Raw genomic sequence first — 20258 nt, forward strand, 5'->3', positions numbered from 1 at the left:
GCCGGGCGGCCGCAGGGCGAGAGGACACGGGCAAGATGGCGGCGGCTGCGGCGACCCTGCGGCACCTGGCGCTGGGCGCCCGCCTCGCCCCGCACGGCCGCAACGCCGGGGCCCCGCTCCTGCGGCTCCAGCCGCGCAGGGGCCTCCGCCTCTCCGCGCCCGCCGCCATACAGGTAGCGGGGAGGGCTGCCTCCGGAGAGGGGCTCGCGCCCCTCAGGGCAGGGTCTGGCCCCGGGGCGGGCGGTGAGGGGACTTCGCCCCTGGGCTGAGGTGACTCCCGGCGTGTGGGGAGCGTGTCCCCGCTCAGCCCGCCTGCCGCTGTCTCGCAGGTGACGGTGCGGGACGCGCTGAACCAGGCGCTGGATGAGGAGCTGGAGCGGGACGAGCGCGTCTTCCTGCTGGGCGAGGAGGTGGCACAGTACGATGGCGCCTACAAGGTACCTGGGAGACGTTGGCGGCCCGGGAAAGGGCTTCAGGCGGGCCCTGACTCCTTTCTCCTACCCTGCAGATCTCCAGGGGTCTCTGGAAGAAGTACGGGGACAAAAGGGTGATCGACACCCCGATATCCGAGGTAAGGCTGCCCTCTCTCCTACCCTGGTAATCCCTCCATCAGCTGCTCTCTGCTCCTTATCCCTTGGTTTTCCTCTCTTTCAGATGGGCTTTGCAGGAATTGCCGTCGGTGCTGCTATGGTTTGTACAGCTGCATTTCTCTACTTCTGGTTTTAAAAATTAAACCTTTTTATGTAAAAAAAACCATATTTCATGTTTTTATGTAAAAAAACATATTTCAATACATTTAATAGGCAGGGTTGAGACCAGTGTGTGAATTCATGACATTCAACTTCTCCATGCAAGCAATCGATCAGGTGATCAACTCTGCTGCCAAGACCTGTTACATGTCTGCAGGATCCATCTCTGTTCCCATCGTCTTCCGCGGTCCCAACGGCGCCTCGGCCGGCGTGGCCGCCCAGCACTCGCAGTGCTTCGCAGCCTGGTACGGCCACTGCCCCGGCCTCAAAGTCGTCAGCCCCTGGAGCTCAGAAGATGCCAAAGGGCTGCTGAAAGCATCGATCCGGGATGATAATCCAGGTGAGCACCAGCAGGTCATAGCAATACCTGGCACTCGATCATAAGGAACGCCTGTTTTTCCCCACAAAAACTAAGATTGGCTAAACCCTAAAGCACTCAAGGTTGATTTACTGCAGTTGTAGGGTATGTAAAAAGACACAGAGGGATTCATGCTTTCCCTAGCAGTCCCCTGCCATGCTAACAGTAGACTGATTTTGTGCTGCTGCCAGGTGCACAGTTGTAGTGCTAGTTTGGTATCAACCAGGAAACCTAGAAGCATTTATAAATCTACTATAAGGGGGTTAAAAAGGGTGAAGATGAGTTAGGAAAATTATTATATTCCTGCATATATAGTGCCTATGTAACTCAATTTTACAGATCATGAAATTCAAATTATAAATTTAGAATGTCCTTATTCAAGAGCAGGGCAGCCTTTGGCTTTATTTTTTCACAAACAGTAATTAAAAGTATGAGACTTTTCTAAAACTAGTGATTGTATTGTCATGTACCAAAAGTAAAATAGCTCACCTAATTTCAGAGTAGTTGTAGAAGTTTTTTAAAATAATTCATTATTGAAGTAAAGACTTAGATTTACTTTTTTTAAAATTCCTTCTGTAAACATAGTCCTCTCTCCCTTGTTGCCTGGGTGGGTTTACTGTCTTGAGCTGCAGGACTGTTAATGGTCAGTGCAGGCCTGTGCCTGCAGGTGTAGATGCTAATCCAGTTATGTTTCCTTCTAGTTGTGATGCTGGAAAGTGAATTACTCTATGGTGTTCCCTTTGAAATGTCTGAACAGGCACAGTCAAAGGAGTTTGTTATTCCCATTGGAAAAGCTAAAATAGAAAGGCAAGGTAAGCTGAGAATGCATTTGTTTCCTTATTAATAGACGTGCTTGGAGACTTTTCTTATCTCTTGTCTATTCAGGGTACTGCTGTCACGGGGCACAGGAAGGTATTTCAAGTGTTAAGTGTTCAAATGTTCTTTTATCCAGTAGTGCGGTTTTGTGTTCTGTTGCCCTTACAAGGAAATATTACCTGATTGTCCATATCTCAGCTTAAACTATACTCTTCTAAAAGATTCCATAAAGGATTTGTTCTGTAGTATAGGTTGGGTAGTGATGGCTGAAACAGTTTTTTCCTCACCTAAGTATGTGATTTTGGTCAAAAATGCAAAAAGAGATCACTGCAGTGTTTCAGCCCACTTGTTCATAATTTACCTCTGAACTATATGAACAGTTGAATAGGATAATCTGAAAACTATATTAAATACATCTTCAGTTCCCTGAATTCAAGGGCAAAATTTGTGTCTTAACATGGTCCTTCCTCTCTTCATACTATGTCTGGGCTCAGTATTTCAAATAAACCTAAGAACCTTAAATTTGCAAGTGAATCCTAATGCTACCTTGAAAGGAGCCTGAAGTCTAGAGAAAAAGCTTTAAATCTCAAGAGTTTTTTCCTACCACTTGTTTCTGTTCTAGGAACTCATGTTACATTAGTGGCACACTCAAGACCTGTTGGCCATTGTTTGGAAGCAGCTGCTGTACTTTCCAAAGAAGGTGTAGAGTGTGAGGTGAGTGGGGTTTGAGTTACTTTTCTATATCCCTTAAGTGGGGGAAAAAAGTAGCCTCTTCTTGTTGAAGTTCTGCAAAACTACAAGGGTCTTAATACTTGCAAGTGCCTTAACAGCATGTGCCTTTCACGTTTCTGAGTTAGGAATTTTATTAAGTCTTGTCTTTGGAGTCAGAACAGCTGAAAGTGCTGAAGGGCCCTGTTCCCAAGCAGTGGTGACTGACAGGCTCAGATCACAGCTGGGCTCACCCTCTCCCTTTTCCCCAGGTTATAAACCTGCGAACCATTCGGCCGATGGACGTCGAAACGGTGGAAGCCAGCGTGGTCAAGACAAACCATCTGGTAACCGTAGAAGGAGGTTGGCCCCAGTTTGGAGTAGGAGCTGAAATCTGTGCCAGGATCATGGAAGGTACTCAGCTTCACAGCACATTGATCTCATTCCCTATTCTAAATCCTGATTAGTCTTGATGAAGCCAGGCAAAGGCGGAGTTACAGGTTACATCAGACGAGCTGGAGCTGTCTTACTCCAGAGATTTTCATAGGGTGGATGACCAAAGCCCAGAGTGCATGAACACAAACAAGCCAGAATGCTGCTTTCTGGAATATTATAGCTACAGGAATAAAATTGTTTAAATAGAGTAACATTTAGAAGTTGAATCAAGATAAAACCATAGTACTTGGCAACCTGACACTGTCTTCTGTTTCAGGACCTGCCTTTAACTACTTGGATGCTCCAGCTGTGCGTGTCACCGGTGCTGATGTCCCCATGCCTTACGCAAAAATCTTAGAGGATAACAGCATACCTCAAGTGAAGGATATAGTATTTGCAGTGAAAAAAACTTTGAATATATAAGCTGTAAATAGATGTTTTAAAATCCTGCTCTACAAGGCATTCTTGGTGTTGGGCACGTTGTATGCATAATTTCTGTTGTGTAAGCTCCATGATCTTTTGTACAGTGGGGAAAGTATAGTGACCTCCCAAAATATTTATATAGGGTAACCTCCCAAGCCACACTTCCTATATGCAACAATGTGGTAATGCTTGCTTTTTCAACAGTACAGCTGGGTTAGTGCTACTGTTTGTGGAGAAACCCCGTTCTAAATTCAGAGTGAGGGAAAAATCCTCTGGTTTTGCTTGGCTTGTAAGTACCAGGGGTGCTGTGTTGAACCTGCTGCAGCAGTGATTGAGTGCAGAGCTGCAGAGAGCAAGAGCAGGCCTTGAATGCTGTACAGCTGCAGGAGCCTGTGGCTGCCAGGCTCATTAAAGAGGAATCAGGCTGATCACTGAAGCCCAGCCCATCAGGGCAGCAGTTCACTGCAGCTCTGAGCAGAGGCTGTGGCAGCCCAGGGGCTGGGTTAAGAGATGATGGTGGCTGTTTGAGGAGCACTCTGTACATGCAGAAAGGGTTCTGTACAAGAGCTGAAATAAAGATCCTGAACCTTTCCACTATGTGATGGGAAACAATACCTAATTTTTCTTTACTAGCTGCCACATAACAGTGATGTAAAAAAAAAACTGCCCAGATGCTTTGTTTTTAATATTCAAGTTTTTTGTGGTTTCTTTTTTTTTTTTCACTCCCCACCTGGGCTGACAACAGCACACTCTTGCTATAGTTCTTGCAGTGCAACATGAGTTAGTTTATTCAGCTGCACTGAGCTAAGCAGCAGGTGTGTGGACTGTGTATGAAGAGCTGGGACACATTCAGAGCAGCCTTTTGGAGATCACTGCATCCCAGGGAGCTCTGCCAGGCTTCCCTCAGCAGCTTCTGGTACAGAGGGAAAGCTGCCTTGAGGAGCCTGTGCAGCAGGGTCTGCTCTGCCCCTCAGGTAAATGCGGGGAGAGGATCTTCTGTAAGCAGACAGAAGAGCTTGGGTCCTGTTTCTGAAGAGCCAGGAATACTTCCCAGGGTATTTCCTTTAGCAGAGGTGCTGTTCAGTTCTTGGGAGGTCTGGCTTGGAGGTTGAATCCCACCGGGACATACCCACCACATGCTGCTGAAGGAATTCCATTAACATTTTAATAAAAATGACTGAATATCACAGGTTACATGAAACTTTGTACAGGCATTCTCTGCATAGTAACAAACACTGATGTACTTGAATTTAAAAAAATGGATTATCTATAATCCTTTAAAGTGCAATTTGTTTAAGGTTTTAAATCAAAAAGGATCTTTCAATAAAGTTTAAATGATAGAATTAACTCGAAGTAACTTTTCCTTTAATTAAATCAACAGTAACATCCCAGTGCCCTAAAACTGCTTCCTCATTTAAAAACACTTTGCCCTAGAACAGCAGGTAGGATGTCCATTTAAACAAGCTTCATGAGACAGCATTTTAACTCCACCAGCAAACATGGTGGGAATAAGATTTAATTCTCCAGTTCCCTCACCTGTGCAGTATATTTTCAAGGTTGGATTATGTAAAACAAATTGTTGACTCCATGCAGCAAGAATTAAGATAAGTTACAAGTGCATGAAAAGAGTTGAAAAACTGAGCAGACTAAAACTACATCCCTGTAATTTGAAAAATGGGGTGGAATGGAGCTAGGAAAAGTGCATTAATTTACCATCATCATGGTCATTCCTATTTTCAGATTTTTTTATGCAGCTATATAGGAGTTGCTGTACCCCTGAAACTGTAGCTAGGGAACACAGTTCTTGCAGCCAAGTGGAGACCGGAGTACTTATCCCAGCATGGCAAAGCAACTCGGGCAGGGCAGTGCTGCTACTCAGGAAAGCTGAAACCAGGGAGAAGAAGGGAGCTGCAGCTGCTGTGTGCTGGTGGGTCAGTTGCTGGTCAGGAGGGTCAGCACAGGAGGGGGAGAGGGAATTGAATCCTGGAGTCACCAGTGGCCTCAGCTGATCCTGGGAGCACTGTAGTCGCACGTCTGTGTTTTCTTCAGAGTTCCTTTCTGAAAGTTTTGAATGGAGCTGAGCAAGGCTCCCCGGCTTGCGCTGACGTCGGGCCGCACCGCGGGCACCTCTGTGCTCGGGGGAGGAGCTGCTGGGGGCGGGGGCGGCGGGGGCGGTGCTGGGGGGATGGACGATGCTCCTGAGAAGTTGGGGAGAGAAGATGGAGTTTGATTATGCCAGGGATGTCCTGCCCCAGAGGCCTGCGGCTGCTTGGCTGGACTTGGTCAGTCCTGCACTACTCCCGTCATCCCCTGAATGCCAGTGGAGTGTGAAGAACAGAACAGATGGAAAATGCCAAAGTGATCAAATCCCTCTATCTGCAGGTGAGTCATGTCATCTGAGATGCCTCTGAAATGAAGCCTGAAGGGCCTCAGGACTCAGATGCAAAACATGACTCATATGTGATCTTCCACCAAGGAAAATAGAGATTGCTGAATGGGACTTCCCAGATTCAGCTTCTCCTATTTGTCCCCAGTGAGGCAGTTTCTTCTTTGGGATATGAACAGTAATGAAGACTGGAAGCAAATTTTACTACCTGTTCTTACTTACATAACTCACTTGACATTCCTATGAATGAAGAGCCACATCACTGTAGTATCTGTGATGACCATTTCGCTTGGCCAGATTATACTTCTGTTTTACAGTACTAACTGCAGATAGAGTTTTCTGGAAGTGTTTTACACTTCCAAAGTTCTGTTTGACTTTCTCCAAATATGTTGTAACACATGGTTGTTTTGACAGACTAAATGAATCACAGCACTGTCACACACACTCCAGCCTGCCTCTCCTGTTTGCAGCAGCCACCTTTGTACTCTGTCCCTCGCTCTCTGCACCAGCCACTTTCTGCTTCACACGCAACCCCAGCCTCCACATCCTGACTCCCTGAGAAGCCAGAGCTCACAGTGGAACATGAAGCTGGTCCAGCAATGAGGGCCTGCATGGAGCTGTTTCCTGGCAGTTCAGATCCAGGCAAGTGGCTTCCCTCATTTACCCCAGGCACTCTCCCAAGCACCCTGATCTTGTGCAGCTCTGCTGCTGCACGCTGCACCATCACTGCTACGCAAGTCAAATAATAATGGGCCTATCTTGTGTCATATTTTGGAAGGAGTAAGGGCATCATTATTAATATCCTGGTACTACTCAGCAGCAAATCTGAACTCTGTCATCTAGATCATGGGTTATGCCATAGGAAGACTGAAGAGTCAAATGACACCTATTAACACTTGCTTCCAGTAGCTCTGACCTACAAAGAGGAATATACTGGTAAGTAGCAAGAACTGTGATACTGGGCAAGGTAAAACAACATTAAGGCAACCAAGAGACTGTTGTTCCTGAAGTAGAACTGCTTGGTAGAAGTGAGCAAATTCAAGTAATTATGTAACATTGTGCCACTCAGACTCAAAAGGGATTTGATGAAGGATAAAGCTCAACTACAGAAAAAAAGCAGACAAAAGTTCTCTGTGCTCCATTTGTCTCTCAATTCCTCATCAACAATTGTTTTTAGACTAACAAGTAACAGTAAAAACAGAACTGCTGTTATTAAAACAAGCAGTTATACTAGATGAAAGACATAATTCAAAACTCTCTCATTTTCTTTCCATACCAGTCTTTGAAGAAAGACTTTTCCCATACGAGAGCAAGCTCAAAATGCAGAGTATTCACGATAAGCATTCAGTTTTGCCAGTGTACATTTATATGTGCCATGACTGTAGCACTTCCAGCTCTTCAGGAGAAATTCTCATTGGCATGAAAGCCTTTTGTGAAAACAATGAGCTCATCTGCGCTCTCTTCCCTTCCAGAGGACATACTCAAGTCCTAATAGAAATACCAGAGATCAACTGAAACAATGTAACCTGCCTGTTGCATGTAGATCAACTGCTTTCTGAAGTAACCAAAACTTTACACCATGGCAGCACAAACTGAAATAAATTGCATACTGGGGCCTTCTGACTTACACAAATCTGCTTTTTACACTTGCCAAAGATGTACATCAATTTACTGTTAGAAATACTGACAAAACATTCCCAGCATTAGAGTCCTGCTTCTCTCATGGATGGAGGTCGGGAAAGAAAAACTTGGCCAAAGGAAGAACAAGACCAAGAACAGTCCCAGTACCCATTAGTGGTTGACGTGCTCAGGGCAGGGCCCTGCAGGACTGGTGCACCAGCCTACCTCCAGATAGATCATGTAAACTGCTGTGAAAGCACCAAGAGCACAAAAGAAATGGCATCAAAGAGATGCAAGAACTGCAGAAACAAAGACAAGATTTTTGTCTGGAACTGCAAGGTGAGGCTGAAAGAGACTATGCAAGTAGTTGTACAAGATGCAATAGGGAATGACCATGAAAGCAGTAGCCAGGGAATGCAAATACAGTGGTAATGTGGTGAAAGAAGGCACATGTTTGACACACACAGGGCAAAAAAGACACAAAATGCTTGGATCACTAAGTATTAGTAGCCAAGATTCCACGTGTTATCTTCAAATTTTGGTCTGATTATTTTACAAGAGTAGAAAAGACAGGGAAGTAGGGGCAGAGATCACCTTTCTTCCTGGAAAATTATTAAATTCCTCAGGATTCACTATTATTGAAATTGAGCTGGTGACAACATCATGTAGTTAAACTCTTGGGAAACTGGTAACAGAGAATTACACCCTTACACTTGAGCTCTGCTGTGAGACATAAATACATGCAGGGTTCAGAATGGCATCTCACTAGCTATGAACATTACATACTGAACCTGTTAATTAAGACCATGATTCAAAAATCTTCAAATCCAGTCACTTCAGTTAGGTCATCAACACCAAGCTGTCCTTCCCTTCTTGACACGAGTGGTGCAAAAGAAATCTTAGTTCACACACATGCATTCATATACATTTACATCTACAGATGAAATTGTTCTGGCCTACAGTGAAATATTTTCCTGTATTTTACTAGAAAAAAACATTTGAAACAAGTGCTTAGCTATCACTAGGCCCTTCCAATACATATGTTGAAAGACGTTGCCTGCAAACACACATTTTATTCATTCATGCAGTTTTAAGAATAAAACACTCAAACAAGAACTTACCAAGGGTTTTTACAGGGACATTTTTGTTAAAAGAGTGTGTTAAAAGGAATAGGAAGTAAATCAGATGCTGTAAACTTGATGCCTGAATTGAAACAAAAACTTAATTATGAATTTAAAGTGACAGCAATTGTGCAAACAGCATTAAAACTTGGCTGAGAATGGAATGTGAACAAAGAAAATATTTTTAGTGATAGTTTTTAAAGATGCTGTATTTCAATAAAAGAATCTGTAAGAACATTCAGATTTTTTCCTTCTATTCCCTCCCAATACTAAGCAACTTCAAGATTTGCATCCAACTTTCCCATTCAGAAACAGAGCATCTTTAAAGAGATAAATCAGCTTTAGCTTACTTTTCTGAAAATTCACGTTCAAAATGATGCATGCTCTATTGAAGACAGCAGAGAAAGAGAGAGGACACAAGTTAATCATCCAGTTCTCGTGTCAAAGTAAGAAAAACAGATACTGTTAGCTGAAAAGTTAGTACAGAAGTCAATACATTCTTACTCACTGACAAATATGAGGACAGCAGATTGACTATTTCATATTACATTTACAATACTTCATTCAATTCTGAAAAATTAACCACAATTTTCCATGCTCTAAGCATTATTATACTTGACCAACAAATACAACATACATGCTTTCAGTTGCACATGCCATAATTCAAGCTCTACAGGATTAAAGTGCATTTAGAGAGATTTAGAAAGAAATCTGCAGGAAGATTAGCCACAGAAGACGAAATCCATTCAGTTCAAGAAACACTTCCTGCTGTATTGACACGTGTATTCACACTTGTGGTCAGAGACACTCAGGAAAAGCACTTCCTAAAGCATTCCAACTGTTTTACAGGAAGGTGAGGGGCAGGAAACATGCACCATATGGCTGCCAATGAAACATATGCCATACTGAAGGATTCAGAACAACTGGCACAGAAAAAGATTGTTAAGTACAATTCTTTCACTATTCCTGCAGGGAAGTCCAGAGAAGCAAAAGTGACACTCTCCAAATTTTTCTCTGTTGAAAGATCTTGCTGTATCTTACGGGCTTATTTGATTAAGAAAATATTCAGTGAAATTTTAAATAACCCATACCACACTGTTCTGCACCCCTTCTGATCCTAGCCACTGCTCACAGCCACAAAGAAAATGAACAGATTTTCACAGCAGAAGCAAAGAATTGTAGGGGGAAAAAAAGAACCACGCTGGGAAAATGTCAGAAACACAGGATGTTACATTAGAGTCACTTGCATGATCTAACAATGTATTTCAAATATGTTATTTAGCCAAGTACCTGCAACACCACCAGCCCAAAACGTTCTCACCAATGAGAACAGCCCACGAGAGCCTACATCTCCAGAGGCACCTTTCCCCTCAGAGCTGGCCACGCTCTCAGTCCTACAGCTGCAGCTGCCATAAGACAGCGGAAGCCAACCATAGTTTTATTCCTCAGTCTGTTTTCCATCGACTCTCCCAAGCACTCTGCTGCAAGCCAAGCCTCACAGGGCCTTTGTTCAGAGACAAAGAACCTCTCAACACGTGAGAAACCCCCTGCATGAGGTTCCTTCCCCAGGGCATGTCAGCCTGGAGCCCGTTCCCCTTTGCTCAGTGTATCTCTCTCTTTACAAACCCACACTATGTATGACTAGTTACAGGCCAGGATGAGAGCAAAAGCTTCTCTTGAGGGCACTTTTCCCCATCTGCCTTAGTTTTGTTGTGGTATTGTATCAGCAGGATGCTTTGAGAGGCCCCAGTTCTAGCACAGCCATACCAAACCAGACAGACAGACTGAAAGCCTCAATGCCTTTTTTAGAACCATCTCACCACACTGACACCCATGAGCAATTTTGGTACAGAGGTAAATATCCTTAGTAAGTACAAGGAAATCAGAAGAGAGAAATGCAAGCTACAGATGCATCACTTGTCACAAACAAGGTCCTACCATGGGACCAGTGTGTCTTTCCTCAAGGCAGTAAGAGCAGACTTGCTTAGAACAGCTAAAACTACAACACTGCTGGTGAAAAAAAATCTAGTTTTCTCTCAGAATTAATATCTGAAATTTCTTCTACGAATTCTACTCACAAAAGCATCTGAAAATGTGACACTTGGCTTTACACCTCATAAACAGCATCCAAGCCATCGGCTCACTAAGGCACCTCCCAGTGTGAGGATGGGTACAAGCACCGTGTCAGACAGGGCTGATCCCCACAAATCATCAGGAGCACACTGCCACAAGATGACCAACAAACACACTGTGACAATATGGATTGAACTGAGACAAGCTTTGAGCACCAACCCGAGCTATTTTGATCCACATCTGCACATAAACCTGCATCTCATGCTTAAAACTTGAAAAAGCTTTCAACCAAGTTCCAAGTCCAAGTCAGAACATAACTAAACAGTAGTTTTATAGGGGAAAAAATGCTTTCTAAACATCTGTCCATTTTGGAGCCACATTTCAGCTACATCCTTATGGAAGCCCTGGCAGAACTGGCAACAAATTCTCCAGACCACAGTCAGTGCATCCAGAGAATAGCACTGTCACTGTGCTACACAGTAGCAGTCATTAGCTTGTTTAGGCTAACTGGGAGAAGTTAGTTCCTACAATACACACTTCTCATGCCCTCAACTTGAAGGAGAAATTACTAATTTGAATTTCAGCATGACTGATTTGAATTACATCACACAGACTGCAGTGTCCTTTGAAAGACTATCCACAGCAAAGATAAATTTGATTGCATTGCTTTGGTTAATGACTTGTGATGTGGAGAAAGTTCCTGGGACTAGAAATCCTATGGCAAGAGTCACCATAGAAAATGGCAGTGCCATGGGCTGCTTCCCCTCTAGAGATGTATTCTGTTAACATCTTTTGTTATTAACATTGGCCAGTGCTCCTCTTTCAGACTGAAGCATATCCACTACTGCTCAATATTCAGATTTGTAATTAAACTTTCAGAGCATTTCTATTGCCCACTCAAGCAGATTCTTCACCACTTCCCACCCCTGTCTTAAACATTAGCAAAACTCTCTGCACAGCCACCCAGTAAACTGAAAAACAGAAGTGGCCAAAAATAATAAAGACACTATTCTTAACCCAAATCAGTCTTATTTCTAGATTTGTTTCTACAGACTCTACTGGGTTATCAATGGAGTGCAGCGGAACTGGGGAGATTTATGAAGCTTAAGCCACCAAATTTGTCACACCTAAAATTCCTGAAAATAAATCACAGAAGTACAGGAATAAAAAGAACAAAGAAACAAGGGATGAACAAGCAGTATTTCAGAGTCAACAGACCACTAACACCAGAACAAATGCATACTGCAACATAAGGCCCAAAAAATGCCTGGAAAGTTGCAATGTGAGTAGGCCTGGAGTAATACAGACTTCGAAGCAAGCATGTACCCCCTGGGTAAATCATATCATGTGTATCTCAGAAAGGTTATAGTTACAAAATAGGTTCTCTGTGACCTCAAAAGAGAGCACATGCCCACACTCAGGCTGCCACAAGGTAACTGACATCTCGGTGTTCCATCCTTGCAAACCATCATCTCTTGATCATCCTTGGGAATAACACCACCACTGAGGGGCAGAGGGGGATAAAAAAACAACATACAGAAGATAAAAACTGTAATGATTCTTGAACATACCTGCTGTGGAGGGCGGAGTAGGGGATGATGGAGATGTTAAAGGGGAACTCGCCCCAGAGCCTGCTGAATAAAACAACAGTCAAGTAACTACAGCTGTGACATGGCAGTTCAACACAGACAAGACAGACTGCTGGAAGCAGGACAACTTTATTGACTGAAAATCCAATCCTGTTTCCACATCTTAGGAAATATACTATTCATAGCAACAGTGGCTTTACAGTAGAGAGTATGAGAGAAGCCCCAAAGACATAGGAAATGCACTCAATATTTCTCAGTGGGAAACATTTCTGTTGCTTAGGCTGTTGGAGTACAGCATACAAATTTTGTTCACCTTAAGAATTGTGCCAATGCATGGGGGGCACCCCATCTTTCCTAAGTGATGATTTTCAGTCAGTTGCTGTACTCCACAACAAGCTGCTTTTGGACACATTTTAGCCAAGCAAATAACTCTGGTAATCTGTTCATTCCATAGTACCAACCACACCTTTTAACTAAATGAAAATTTGTCAAAGGCTCTGTTGTTTTAAAATTTGGCTCTGAAGCAGCAATTTAACACATAATTTTCTCATTCATCTTAACACCTTACTATGTAATACAGACCACCAGAAACTCTCCCTGAAGACTGCATTATTTAATGGCCCAAGTAATGGATGTTGTTGTTATTCAACTCAAATATCAAACAGAATTAAGAGACTAATAATTTTTTTGAGGAATGGGGCACAGAAGAGAGGAGACATTACTTTAAATTAGGCAGCTGAAAATATAACATTGACAATATTTTTAAGCCCTCAATTTTACTTATTATTAAATACCCAAAACAGTGGTACCAGACTCTGGTAGTCAAATACATAAAGTGCTGGTAATCCCAAATCTTTTCAGAGAGAAGATGACAGTAATAACAAAAAAAACTGACACAGCTGTGTAGAAGCAAATTCCTCTCTCTGTAGTTACCTGAGTTATTTGAGTTGCTGTATTTGGCTGAGTGTTCTTCCCCACTTTCATTGGCAGAGCGCTTTGACTTCTTTAAAAAGGAGCAGAGGAAATGGAAGATAGGAATGAATAATTACTTCTATGGCAAGAATTGGACTGACACACAGATTTGTAACAGCCATCCACTGTATCACACAATGTTTTTCAATACTCAGCATCCCCTTCCCCACACCCAGCACACGCTGACGTGGTTACAAGAGCAGCGAGGCTGTTTTGTGCTCAAATAACTCTGGCCAGGCCCCAGGGAACTCCAGTGCCCTCTGACCACAAGGGAAAGGAAGGAAACTGACACACACATCCCTCCCCAGAAAAGACAAGGAAAGCAGACAGTGCTGCAGGCTCCAACACCTCCCCAGGGAGTGGGACAGAGCAGAGCAGCCCATCTGGGTATGAGCTGTTAACCAAGACTGGTCTCATACAGCAACCTCAAACAGGTTGCACCAATCTGCAAGCCAGCTACCACTGTAAACTTCAATTTTTTAGTAAATCTATTCCTTAGCTAAAGAAGTGAAAACAACCAGGAAGTAATGCAGAAAAACACAGGAAGGAGTAGAGTACGTATGGCTAAACCTGTGCATGGTAAACATTGCAAAAAGAAACACATCTTTTTCTGTGGGAGAAACCTATTTAAAGATTACTTTAAATAAAAAAACCTATTTAAAGCTTACTTTTCGTGCCAAGATCTTCCTTTTCTTTTTTTCTTCTTCAGAGCCATGATGAGATTGAGCTCTTGTCAGCCTCCTGTGCTGGTGAATCTGCAAAATTAAGGAAAAAATAGAGAAAGACCATAGTAAGATCTCAAATGTTTGAAAACAATGTTTGGGGTACAAGAAAACACACTGTAGTCACTCTGTATGTTTGGATTTCCTTTCTCGTTTCTAGTTTTTCCCTTACTGTTTCTGGTAGAGGATGGAGACTTGTACTGAAGTTAAAATGATCCTCTAACTTGGGAGCCACTACCTGTGAAACTGCACCTCTTAAAACAGTGAAACGCCATACAGTTAACAGCTGTTACACAACTCCTCAGATTGCATTTCTGGGAAAGCAAATCTGCTGGTGAAAGCCTTTATTACTCAAAATCACTTTTGAGTAAAAACTCACTTTCTGCATGTAAAAGTGACAAGAGGAAATGAAATGTCTGTAGGAAATAAAGAAATGTAGACATTACCAATTTCTGTTCTTCTGTTAATCGCTTTTCTATGCATTCCTTGGAGATTTTCAATGCCTCTTTTAGCTTAGTAGGAATCTAATACAGAATGGGGAACAAAATCATAGCACAAAATGTGATAAAACAAAGCACACCTTCATGATCAAAACTCACCATACATCTGATGACATTTCTCATCTAAAGCCCCAAGATGTGACACTATTCCTTTAGTGAAGCAGAAAAGAAGACTCTAGATGCATGTTTTTCTACTCCAAATCTAGCAAATCTAGATCAGCAGGGACAAAGAAACACCAAACCCTGGAAGGGATACTCTAAAGGCAAGGACAGATAACTACTTTGAGACTCCAGTCACATCCCTAAATTCCTATGAAGCTGACAACACAAGACACAGGGCACAAGTCCTCCAGGAGAAGCACCCTGGGGCAGCTCCCCAGTGGGACCAGAGGTGCCCCTGAAATGCCCCAGTGCTGGAGCTGGCAGCAAGATGGTCTCAGGTAGCAAAACTGGCTTCCACAAGTGCTTGCAATGTGATTCCTCTCACTGCAAGGGACCTGCAGGGCTCAGAGCCTCTGCTCAGACAGAGCATCACCATCAGTCACACAAATGAGCTCCAGTTCAGCAGCTGCCCGTGAACACCCCTGGGTCACATCGTGCTCCCCTCCAAGGGGTGGCACAAAGTTCTCAGGGACAGTGTGGCAAAGGAATGCAAACACTGATGGCAACAGCCATAGAGGCAAATAAAGCCAGCTCTCCTCAACCCCCTCTGTCAATCAATATGTAGCTACCCACATCCTGGCACTTCCACAAACATCAGCAAATCAATGTTGAACTCTACCTTAAACTGTGGTTTCTCGGAGTTTGTTAGCAGGACGTCACTGAATAATCTGTAAGTTGGTAAAGAAAAAGAAAAAGAGAAATATTATTCCCAAGAGACAGGCAAAACTGGAATGAGAATACTATTGGTACTGTTCACTTAAACCCCTCTTTCTCCTTTTGCTTCTCTGTCCTCAACCCTTGGCCACAGATTTCTATGTACTGCTTTTTATTTTCTGAACACTGCTGTAAGATTAGCAGCACCCAACCCTCAGAATGTAGTCACTACTTATGGCTGAGAAAACTGGTTTGTGTGAGCTATTTTGAAAGTTGATAGAACATGTACACTTATCAAAGGTAGAGAAAGGATCCCCCCAAAAAAGAATACCTTTTCCTTAAAAGTATATGGATTCTTTATTTAAAAAAAAATCCAGGGACTTTGTTTTAAATTTCACCTAAGCAAAATCATTGCTCTTGTTAAAAAACTTCTCTTAGTACAACCCTTGTCTTAGAATTAAGAAGGAACATGTGAAAGATCAAGTGAACTTAACATTTGAAAATATCTGCATTCTTGCCTGTCCTCTACAAAAGGCAACTAAATCAAATATTGTAATATTTTTGCTCTCCCCTCTATGGTATCAGCAGAAACACCATAAATGATTAATCCTTTTCCATTCAAAACAAAGACACTAGAGGGCAATGGTAGTCTGAAAATAAACTGGTTAGCCCATTTCAAGATACTTTGTCCTGGAGAACATACTAGAGAGACCTCAATCCTGGCTGCTAGACAAGTATTTCTGAGTTGCTGTTCACTATGGAAAATTATCACAGGCTTATACTAGAGAAAATGAATTCACATCTAGAATCAAGTTAATTCATGAGAATGAAAAATTCAGAAATAAAGCGAATTTCAAAATACGTCAAAAATCCATGAAAGTTCATCCTTGCTTACAGGACTTTCTGACCCTTTCAGATTACATGTTCTTCTGGTTATAATAAATATATATTTAGATTATATTAATTGCTTTAAATTAAATTAATTGCATTGCATATCTGTGTAGAACACTTTTGTAACTGGTATGAAAATATCTAACATATCAAATGCAGCTGGGCATAGATTGTTTATTCAACATTAAACACCTGTATATTTCTGTATTCACAGAGTTTTCCTATAGTGTTTCTACCCTGCTTACATTGTTCTCTTTACCTCACACTTTAAAAAGCAGAGGAGGGGAGGAGAAGAAGGAATTGAAGGCTGCAGTGACTCTTCCCAACCAAGAAATCTGAACCTCAGAGCAGGCTCTAAATGCACTGCAATCTGTGCTGTAAGATCAGACCCAGATTTAGGTATGGACAATCTGCCATTGAGGAGGCCCCAGCTACAGCATCTCACATTAAGAAATAATAAAAGAACCTCCCACCAGAACTGTGGTTCCATGCTCAGCGTGCTGGTGACATGTCACAGCATGGGGACAGCAATTTCCCTGCAATGCTGTGCCCTAACAGCAGGCAGGGTGGCACTGCAGACAGGGGTGGTCCCCACTCAGTGGCACACAGACAGTGCTCCCGTTCTGCATCCCGGCCGTGCCCCCATGCCTGCCCTCATCCCTTCACTGCATACTTGAAGGGCAGCCTGTAAGGAAATTTATTCTGTCTATGCTTCAGAAAATCCATAAGCCAGCCCTGCAAGAAACCACACAGAACTTCCATACTACATTTCAGACCCAGAGCAGGTCTAAATGTCACTGCTGAGCAAAGCAAGAGATGCCAGTCCTAAGTGAACTGATAGCAAAATCTTCTGAAGTAGGTCAAGGGAACATGCAAAAAGACTCCTTATTCTAAATCCTTTAAATCAATCTGTACATGATCTCAATCATGCTTGCATTACTTGAATGGCTGGATTAATTCAAACCATGCTAAATAAAGTGCATATGTAACAGCTCCAACACACCGAGAGGCAAAGGAACGTTAAACACACATATTAACAAGGGATGGGTTCTGTAAAGCCTATCAAGCTTCACTTGGGACACATCCCCCAGAACAAGGAGTAAATCTTTCTAAAGAGGAACAAGAGCAGAAAGTTTCTTCCTCCTAAATGAATTAAAAATATTGCTATGAATATAAAACAAGTCAAACAGGACTTACGGCATCTGTAAGAGCCGTGAGACAGTTGGCATCCCATTCTTCAGAGCTTCACAAGTCAGAATGGACTCCAACACTGACACTACCAAAGAAAGAGTAAGAATGAACACATTTTTGCACAGCAGGACAGCAAATGATTTAGAATGAACGTTTGGCACTGCTGTGTGATGCTCCCCTAAGTACTGCATCAACCCAGCAGTGATGAAGCTCTGTGGCATGTGGTTTTTATTATAGCATTACTATTACACATAGAAGCTTTTCAAGAATGTTAGACATGAGGCAAGGGAATCCAGGCATCTCATTACTTGTTAAACACTGCTTTATCACGCAGCTAAAAAAGTTTTATTCATACACTACATGTATTTGATGAAGAACATGTTTTCTATTCTAACAAATTACTAATTCTTTCTGGTCACAGGGTGCAAAGATCTCAGGCTGCTATTTCACAACAATTCATCTTAGGTAAAGTCTAAGAGTGTACCCAGGCAGCTGTGACTGAGATGTTCTGCACTGCATACTAACCAACAAACACTGATGGAGCAGGGGGGAAGCTCTCCACTGGAATCGTGTCTGGAGGTCTTCCATAGGTCATTTCATACAGTAAGTGTCCAAAGCAATGAACATCAACACCCTCTAAAGTCTGTGGGGGAACAAAGAAATAAAACCACACCTTGTTAGTTCTTCATAGCCGGTTAACCCAGTGATCTTGCATGTGAAGATAGAAAAGAGGAACCATCAAGGCAGTTCCTAACCACAACCATTTCCCTGCATAACTGTCGCTCAGATGAAATCTTCATGCTACAAGCTACAGCAGCCTCTGTTGTCTTTTTGTACAAGATGGTACAAATGGGAGAGCAGCGTAGTCATGTTCTGTAAAAATGTGTGAAGTAGTAAACTCTTGACAAAGCAGTTTAGACATCTATACAGCAACAGAAGTCCCAACCAAGCACACTTTCCTAGCTAAGTCAAACAGCAAAGAATGAGATTCATAAAATGACCAGCTGTCACTTTACAGGGAAGTAGATAAAAAGATGGGAAAAAATGCATACCAAACAAACCTAGGAGAGTCTCTTTTGCTCCTCCTTAGCTTTGTGCAAGCTGTACATACATACTTAGCTCCCAGACAGCGTATTTCCAAGATTTCTGAATCATGTTTAAGCAGAAGAGGCTCCTCTTACAGTAAGAAGCTTTGATGGCACTGACAGATTTGGACTAACCATGAACTTGTGATCATTTCTTTGACAACACAGTAGAACTTGTTTAGCAAGGTCAGCAAGCAGCTCTCTCATGATGCTGCACTGAATTTATTACAATCAGAGCCTAAAGGCAGGGAATGATGTTGCTGCAACAAGGCAAATTTGTTTTCATATTTTTGCAGTTAGATAAATATTTTGCTTTGCAAGCCTGCAGTCAAACAGACACCCCTCAAACAAATAAAAATAACCTTTGAATAGCTAGAATCTGCAAGCATCTGAACAATTTTCACAGTCTCCACCAAAGACAAGGCTGATTACTGCTCCCAGCTAAGCACAAGTAAATAGCTGTGCTCACTGTACAGACACACAAGTGAAACCACAGTAGGCAATATGCAAATTCCTATCAAATACAGACCAGAGTGGAAAGAGATCTTACAACAATTTCACCTTACCTCTATTTGTGCTGGCACTGTTGTCATAAAACTCACCTGCACTCCCCCTCTACTTGTGTACCTTTGGCCTCAGCCTCACTCCAGTGTGCTGCAACAGAACTGCTGTGCAGCCAGACAGTGATTTGGAGGAAGCAAAGAGCAATTGGATGGAGCAAAGCTCAGATTAAAAAAAAGGGGCTTGAGAGAGGTTTTTTTTTCATTCTAGTCAGCTCTCCACAAACAAAGGTTGAGAATAAAGACTTGCACAGATTCCTTGTCTGAACCTTACATTAATTTTCCGAAACTGTGAAAAGTACGATCGATAAAATGATGGAAGTCCCAACAAGGAATTTTCTAGATCCAGTAACTTGCAGGTATCCCCATCCAGCATCACATTGGCAGAGTGAAGATGGCCATAAGGAAATCCTTTCTCATGGAGGAATTTTAATACCTGAAAAAAATTGAATAGAGAAGCACTATCACAAGATGCCCTGATGATCTCAAGATTGTAAGATCATCAGCTTAAATGCTGCAATACTAAAGCAGACACATAATAAATGAGGCCCCCATTTGGAATGCTCACTCAACTTGATCTTCTATCTACATCCTCTTTGGCTGACTATTCATTCCCATTTCACTGGTAGCACTTTTCACAAAACAAGTATTTGATGCTGATCCTCAAAGCAGGCTTATGGACACCTCCCAAAGAGATCTGGAAACTAAAATTTAAAATTCTACTGAATATGATAGTTTGAGTAAAAGAAAAATTTAAAAACACACTAACAACCATGAATTTATGGCACATGTTCTGCAGGCTATGAGTTACTTCTTTCCCTTTTTACACAAGGAACAGACTATATTATCACCTCTCTCCCATTTAAGCTCTACACATACCAACTGCAGTTTTTAGGGGGGGTCATAAATGGTCTCACACAAATATATCTAAATTTAACTCAGCAGTGTATCTCAATTTGCATTTAGCTTTGAATTCTGATGATGATATAAAGCTTGTGTACTCAAAAGTTTGTCCACTTTCTGTAGTTAGACCAGCTGGCCTCCAAAATAATAAATCAAAAAAGCTGGTAAATAAAGAAAAAAAATTACCTCTAATATTTGCCTTCCATATGTTTTTATTTGCTGAAGTTCAAGACCTTGAATTTTTTTAGGATTGCAATACTTCTTCAGGAATGGGTCTTTTGGCTTTGCCTTTAAAAGAAACACACAAATCAAGTTATCATGCCCAGAAAAGTCATTATTT

General features: G+C 42.3%; 2 protein-coding genes across 9 annotated transcripts in view; one reads left to right on the forward strand and one right to left on the reverse strand.

Annotated features, from left to right (window-relative positions):
* The first annotated feature begins 2 nt into the window (after window positions 1-2).
* The window catches only part of PDHB (pyruvate dehydrogenase E1 subunit beta), a 107001-nt gene continuing 86745 nt past the window's right edge, over window positions 3-20258 (forward strand). The window contains exons 1-9 of one of the 2 annotated variants that reach the window (XR_008439250.1): window positions 3-173; window positions 330-437; window positions 509-571; window positions 655-690; window positions 804-1089; window positions 1809-1919; window positions 2546-2637; window positions 2904-3045; window positions 3344-4047. Coding sequence is in view for 1 of the 2 variants with exons in the window: in XM_053989541.1 (XP_053845516.1) it covers window positions 36-173; window positions 330-437; window positions 509-571; window positions 655-690; window positions 804-1089; window positions 1809-1919; window positions 2546-2637; window positions 2904-3045; window positions 3344-3489 (1122 nt within the window). In the remaining variant the exon portion in view is untranslated. Of the gene's footprint in view, window positions 174-329; window positions 438-508; window positions 572-654; window positions 691-803; window positions 1090-1808; window positions 1920-2545; window positions 2638-2903; window positions 3046-3343; window positions 4837-20258 lie in introns of those variants that run through there. The other variant, XM_053989541.1, reaches the window with a different exon arrangement.
* Window positions 5221-20258, reverse strand: part of PXK (PX domain containing serine/threonine kinase like) — a 32471-nt gene continuing 17433 nt past the window's right edge. Inside the window, exons 9-19 of one of the 7 annotated variants that reach the window (XM_053989523.1) lie at window positions 20105-20206; window positions 19290-19451; window positions 17896-18013; window positions 17377-17455; window positions 15254-15302; window positions 14419-14496; window positions 13919-14005; window positions 13212-13281; window positions 12261-12320; window positions 8617-8698; window positions 5609-5687 (exon numbers count right to left, since the gene is read on the reverse strand). In XM_053989523.1, coding sequence (XP_053845498.1) covers window positions 8643-8698; window positions 12261-12320; window positions 13212-13281; window positions 13919-14005; window positions 14419-14496; window positions 15254-15302; window positions 17377-17455; window positions 17896-18013; window positions 19290-19451; window positions 20105-20206 — 861 coding nt within the window. In that variant the 3' untranslated portion in view covers window positions 5609-5687; window positions 8617-8642. Of the gene's footprint in view, window positions 5688-8615; window positions 8699-8966; window positions 9002-12260; window positions 12324-13211; window positions 13282-13918; window positions 14006-14418; window positions 14497-15253; window positions 15303-17376; window positions 17456-17895; window positions 18014-19289; window positions 19452-20104; window positions 20207-20258 lie in introns of those variants that run through there. The other 6 variants (XM_053989521.1, XM_053989525.1, XM_053989526.1 and 3 more) reach the window with 6 other exon arrangements.

Source organism: Vidua macroura, chromosome 13 (genome assembly GCF_024509145.1).
Source record: "Vidua macroura isolate BioBank_ID:100142 chromosome 13, ASM2450914v1, whole genome shotgun sequence".
NCBI classification, from domain to species: Eukaryota; Metazoa; Chordata; class Aves; order Passeriformes; family Viduidae; genus Vidua; species Vidua macroura.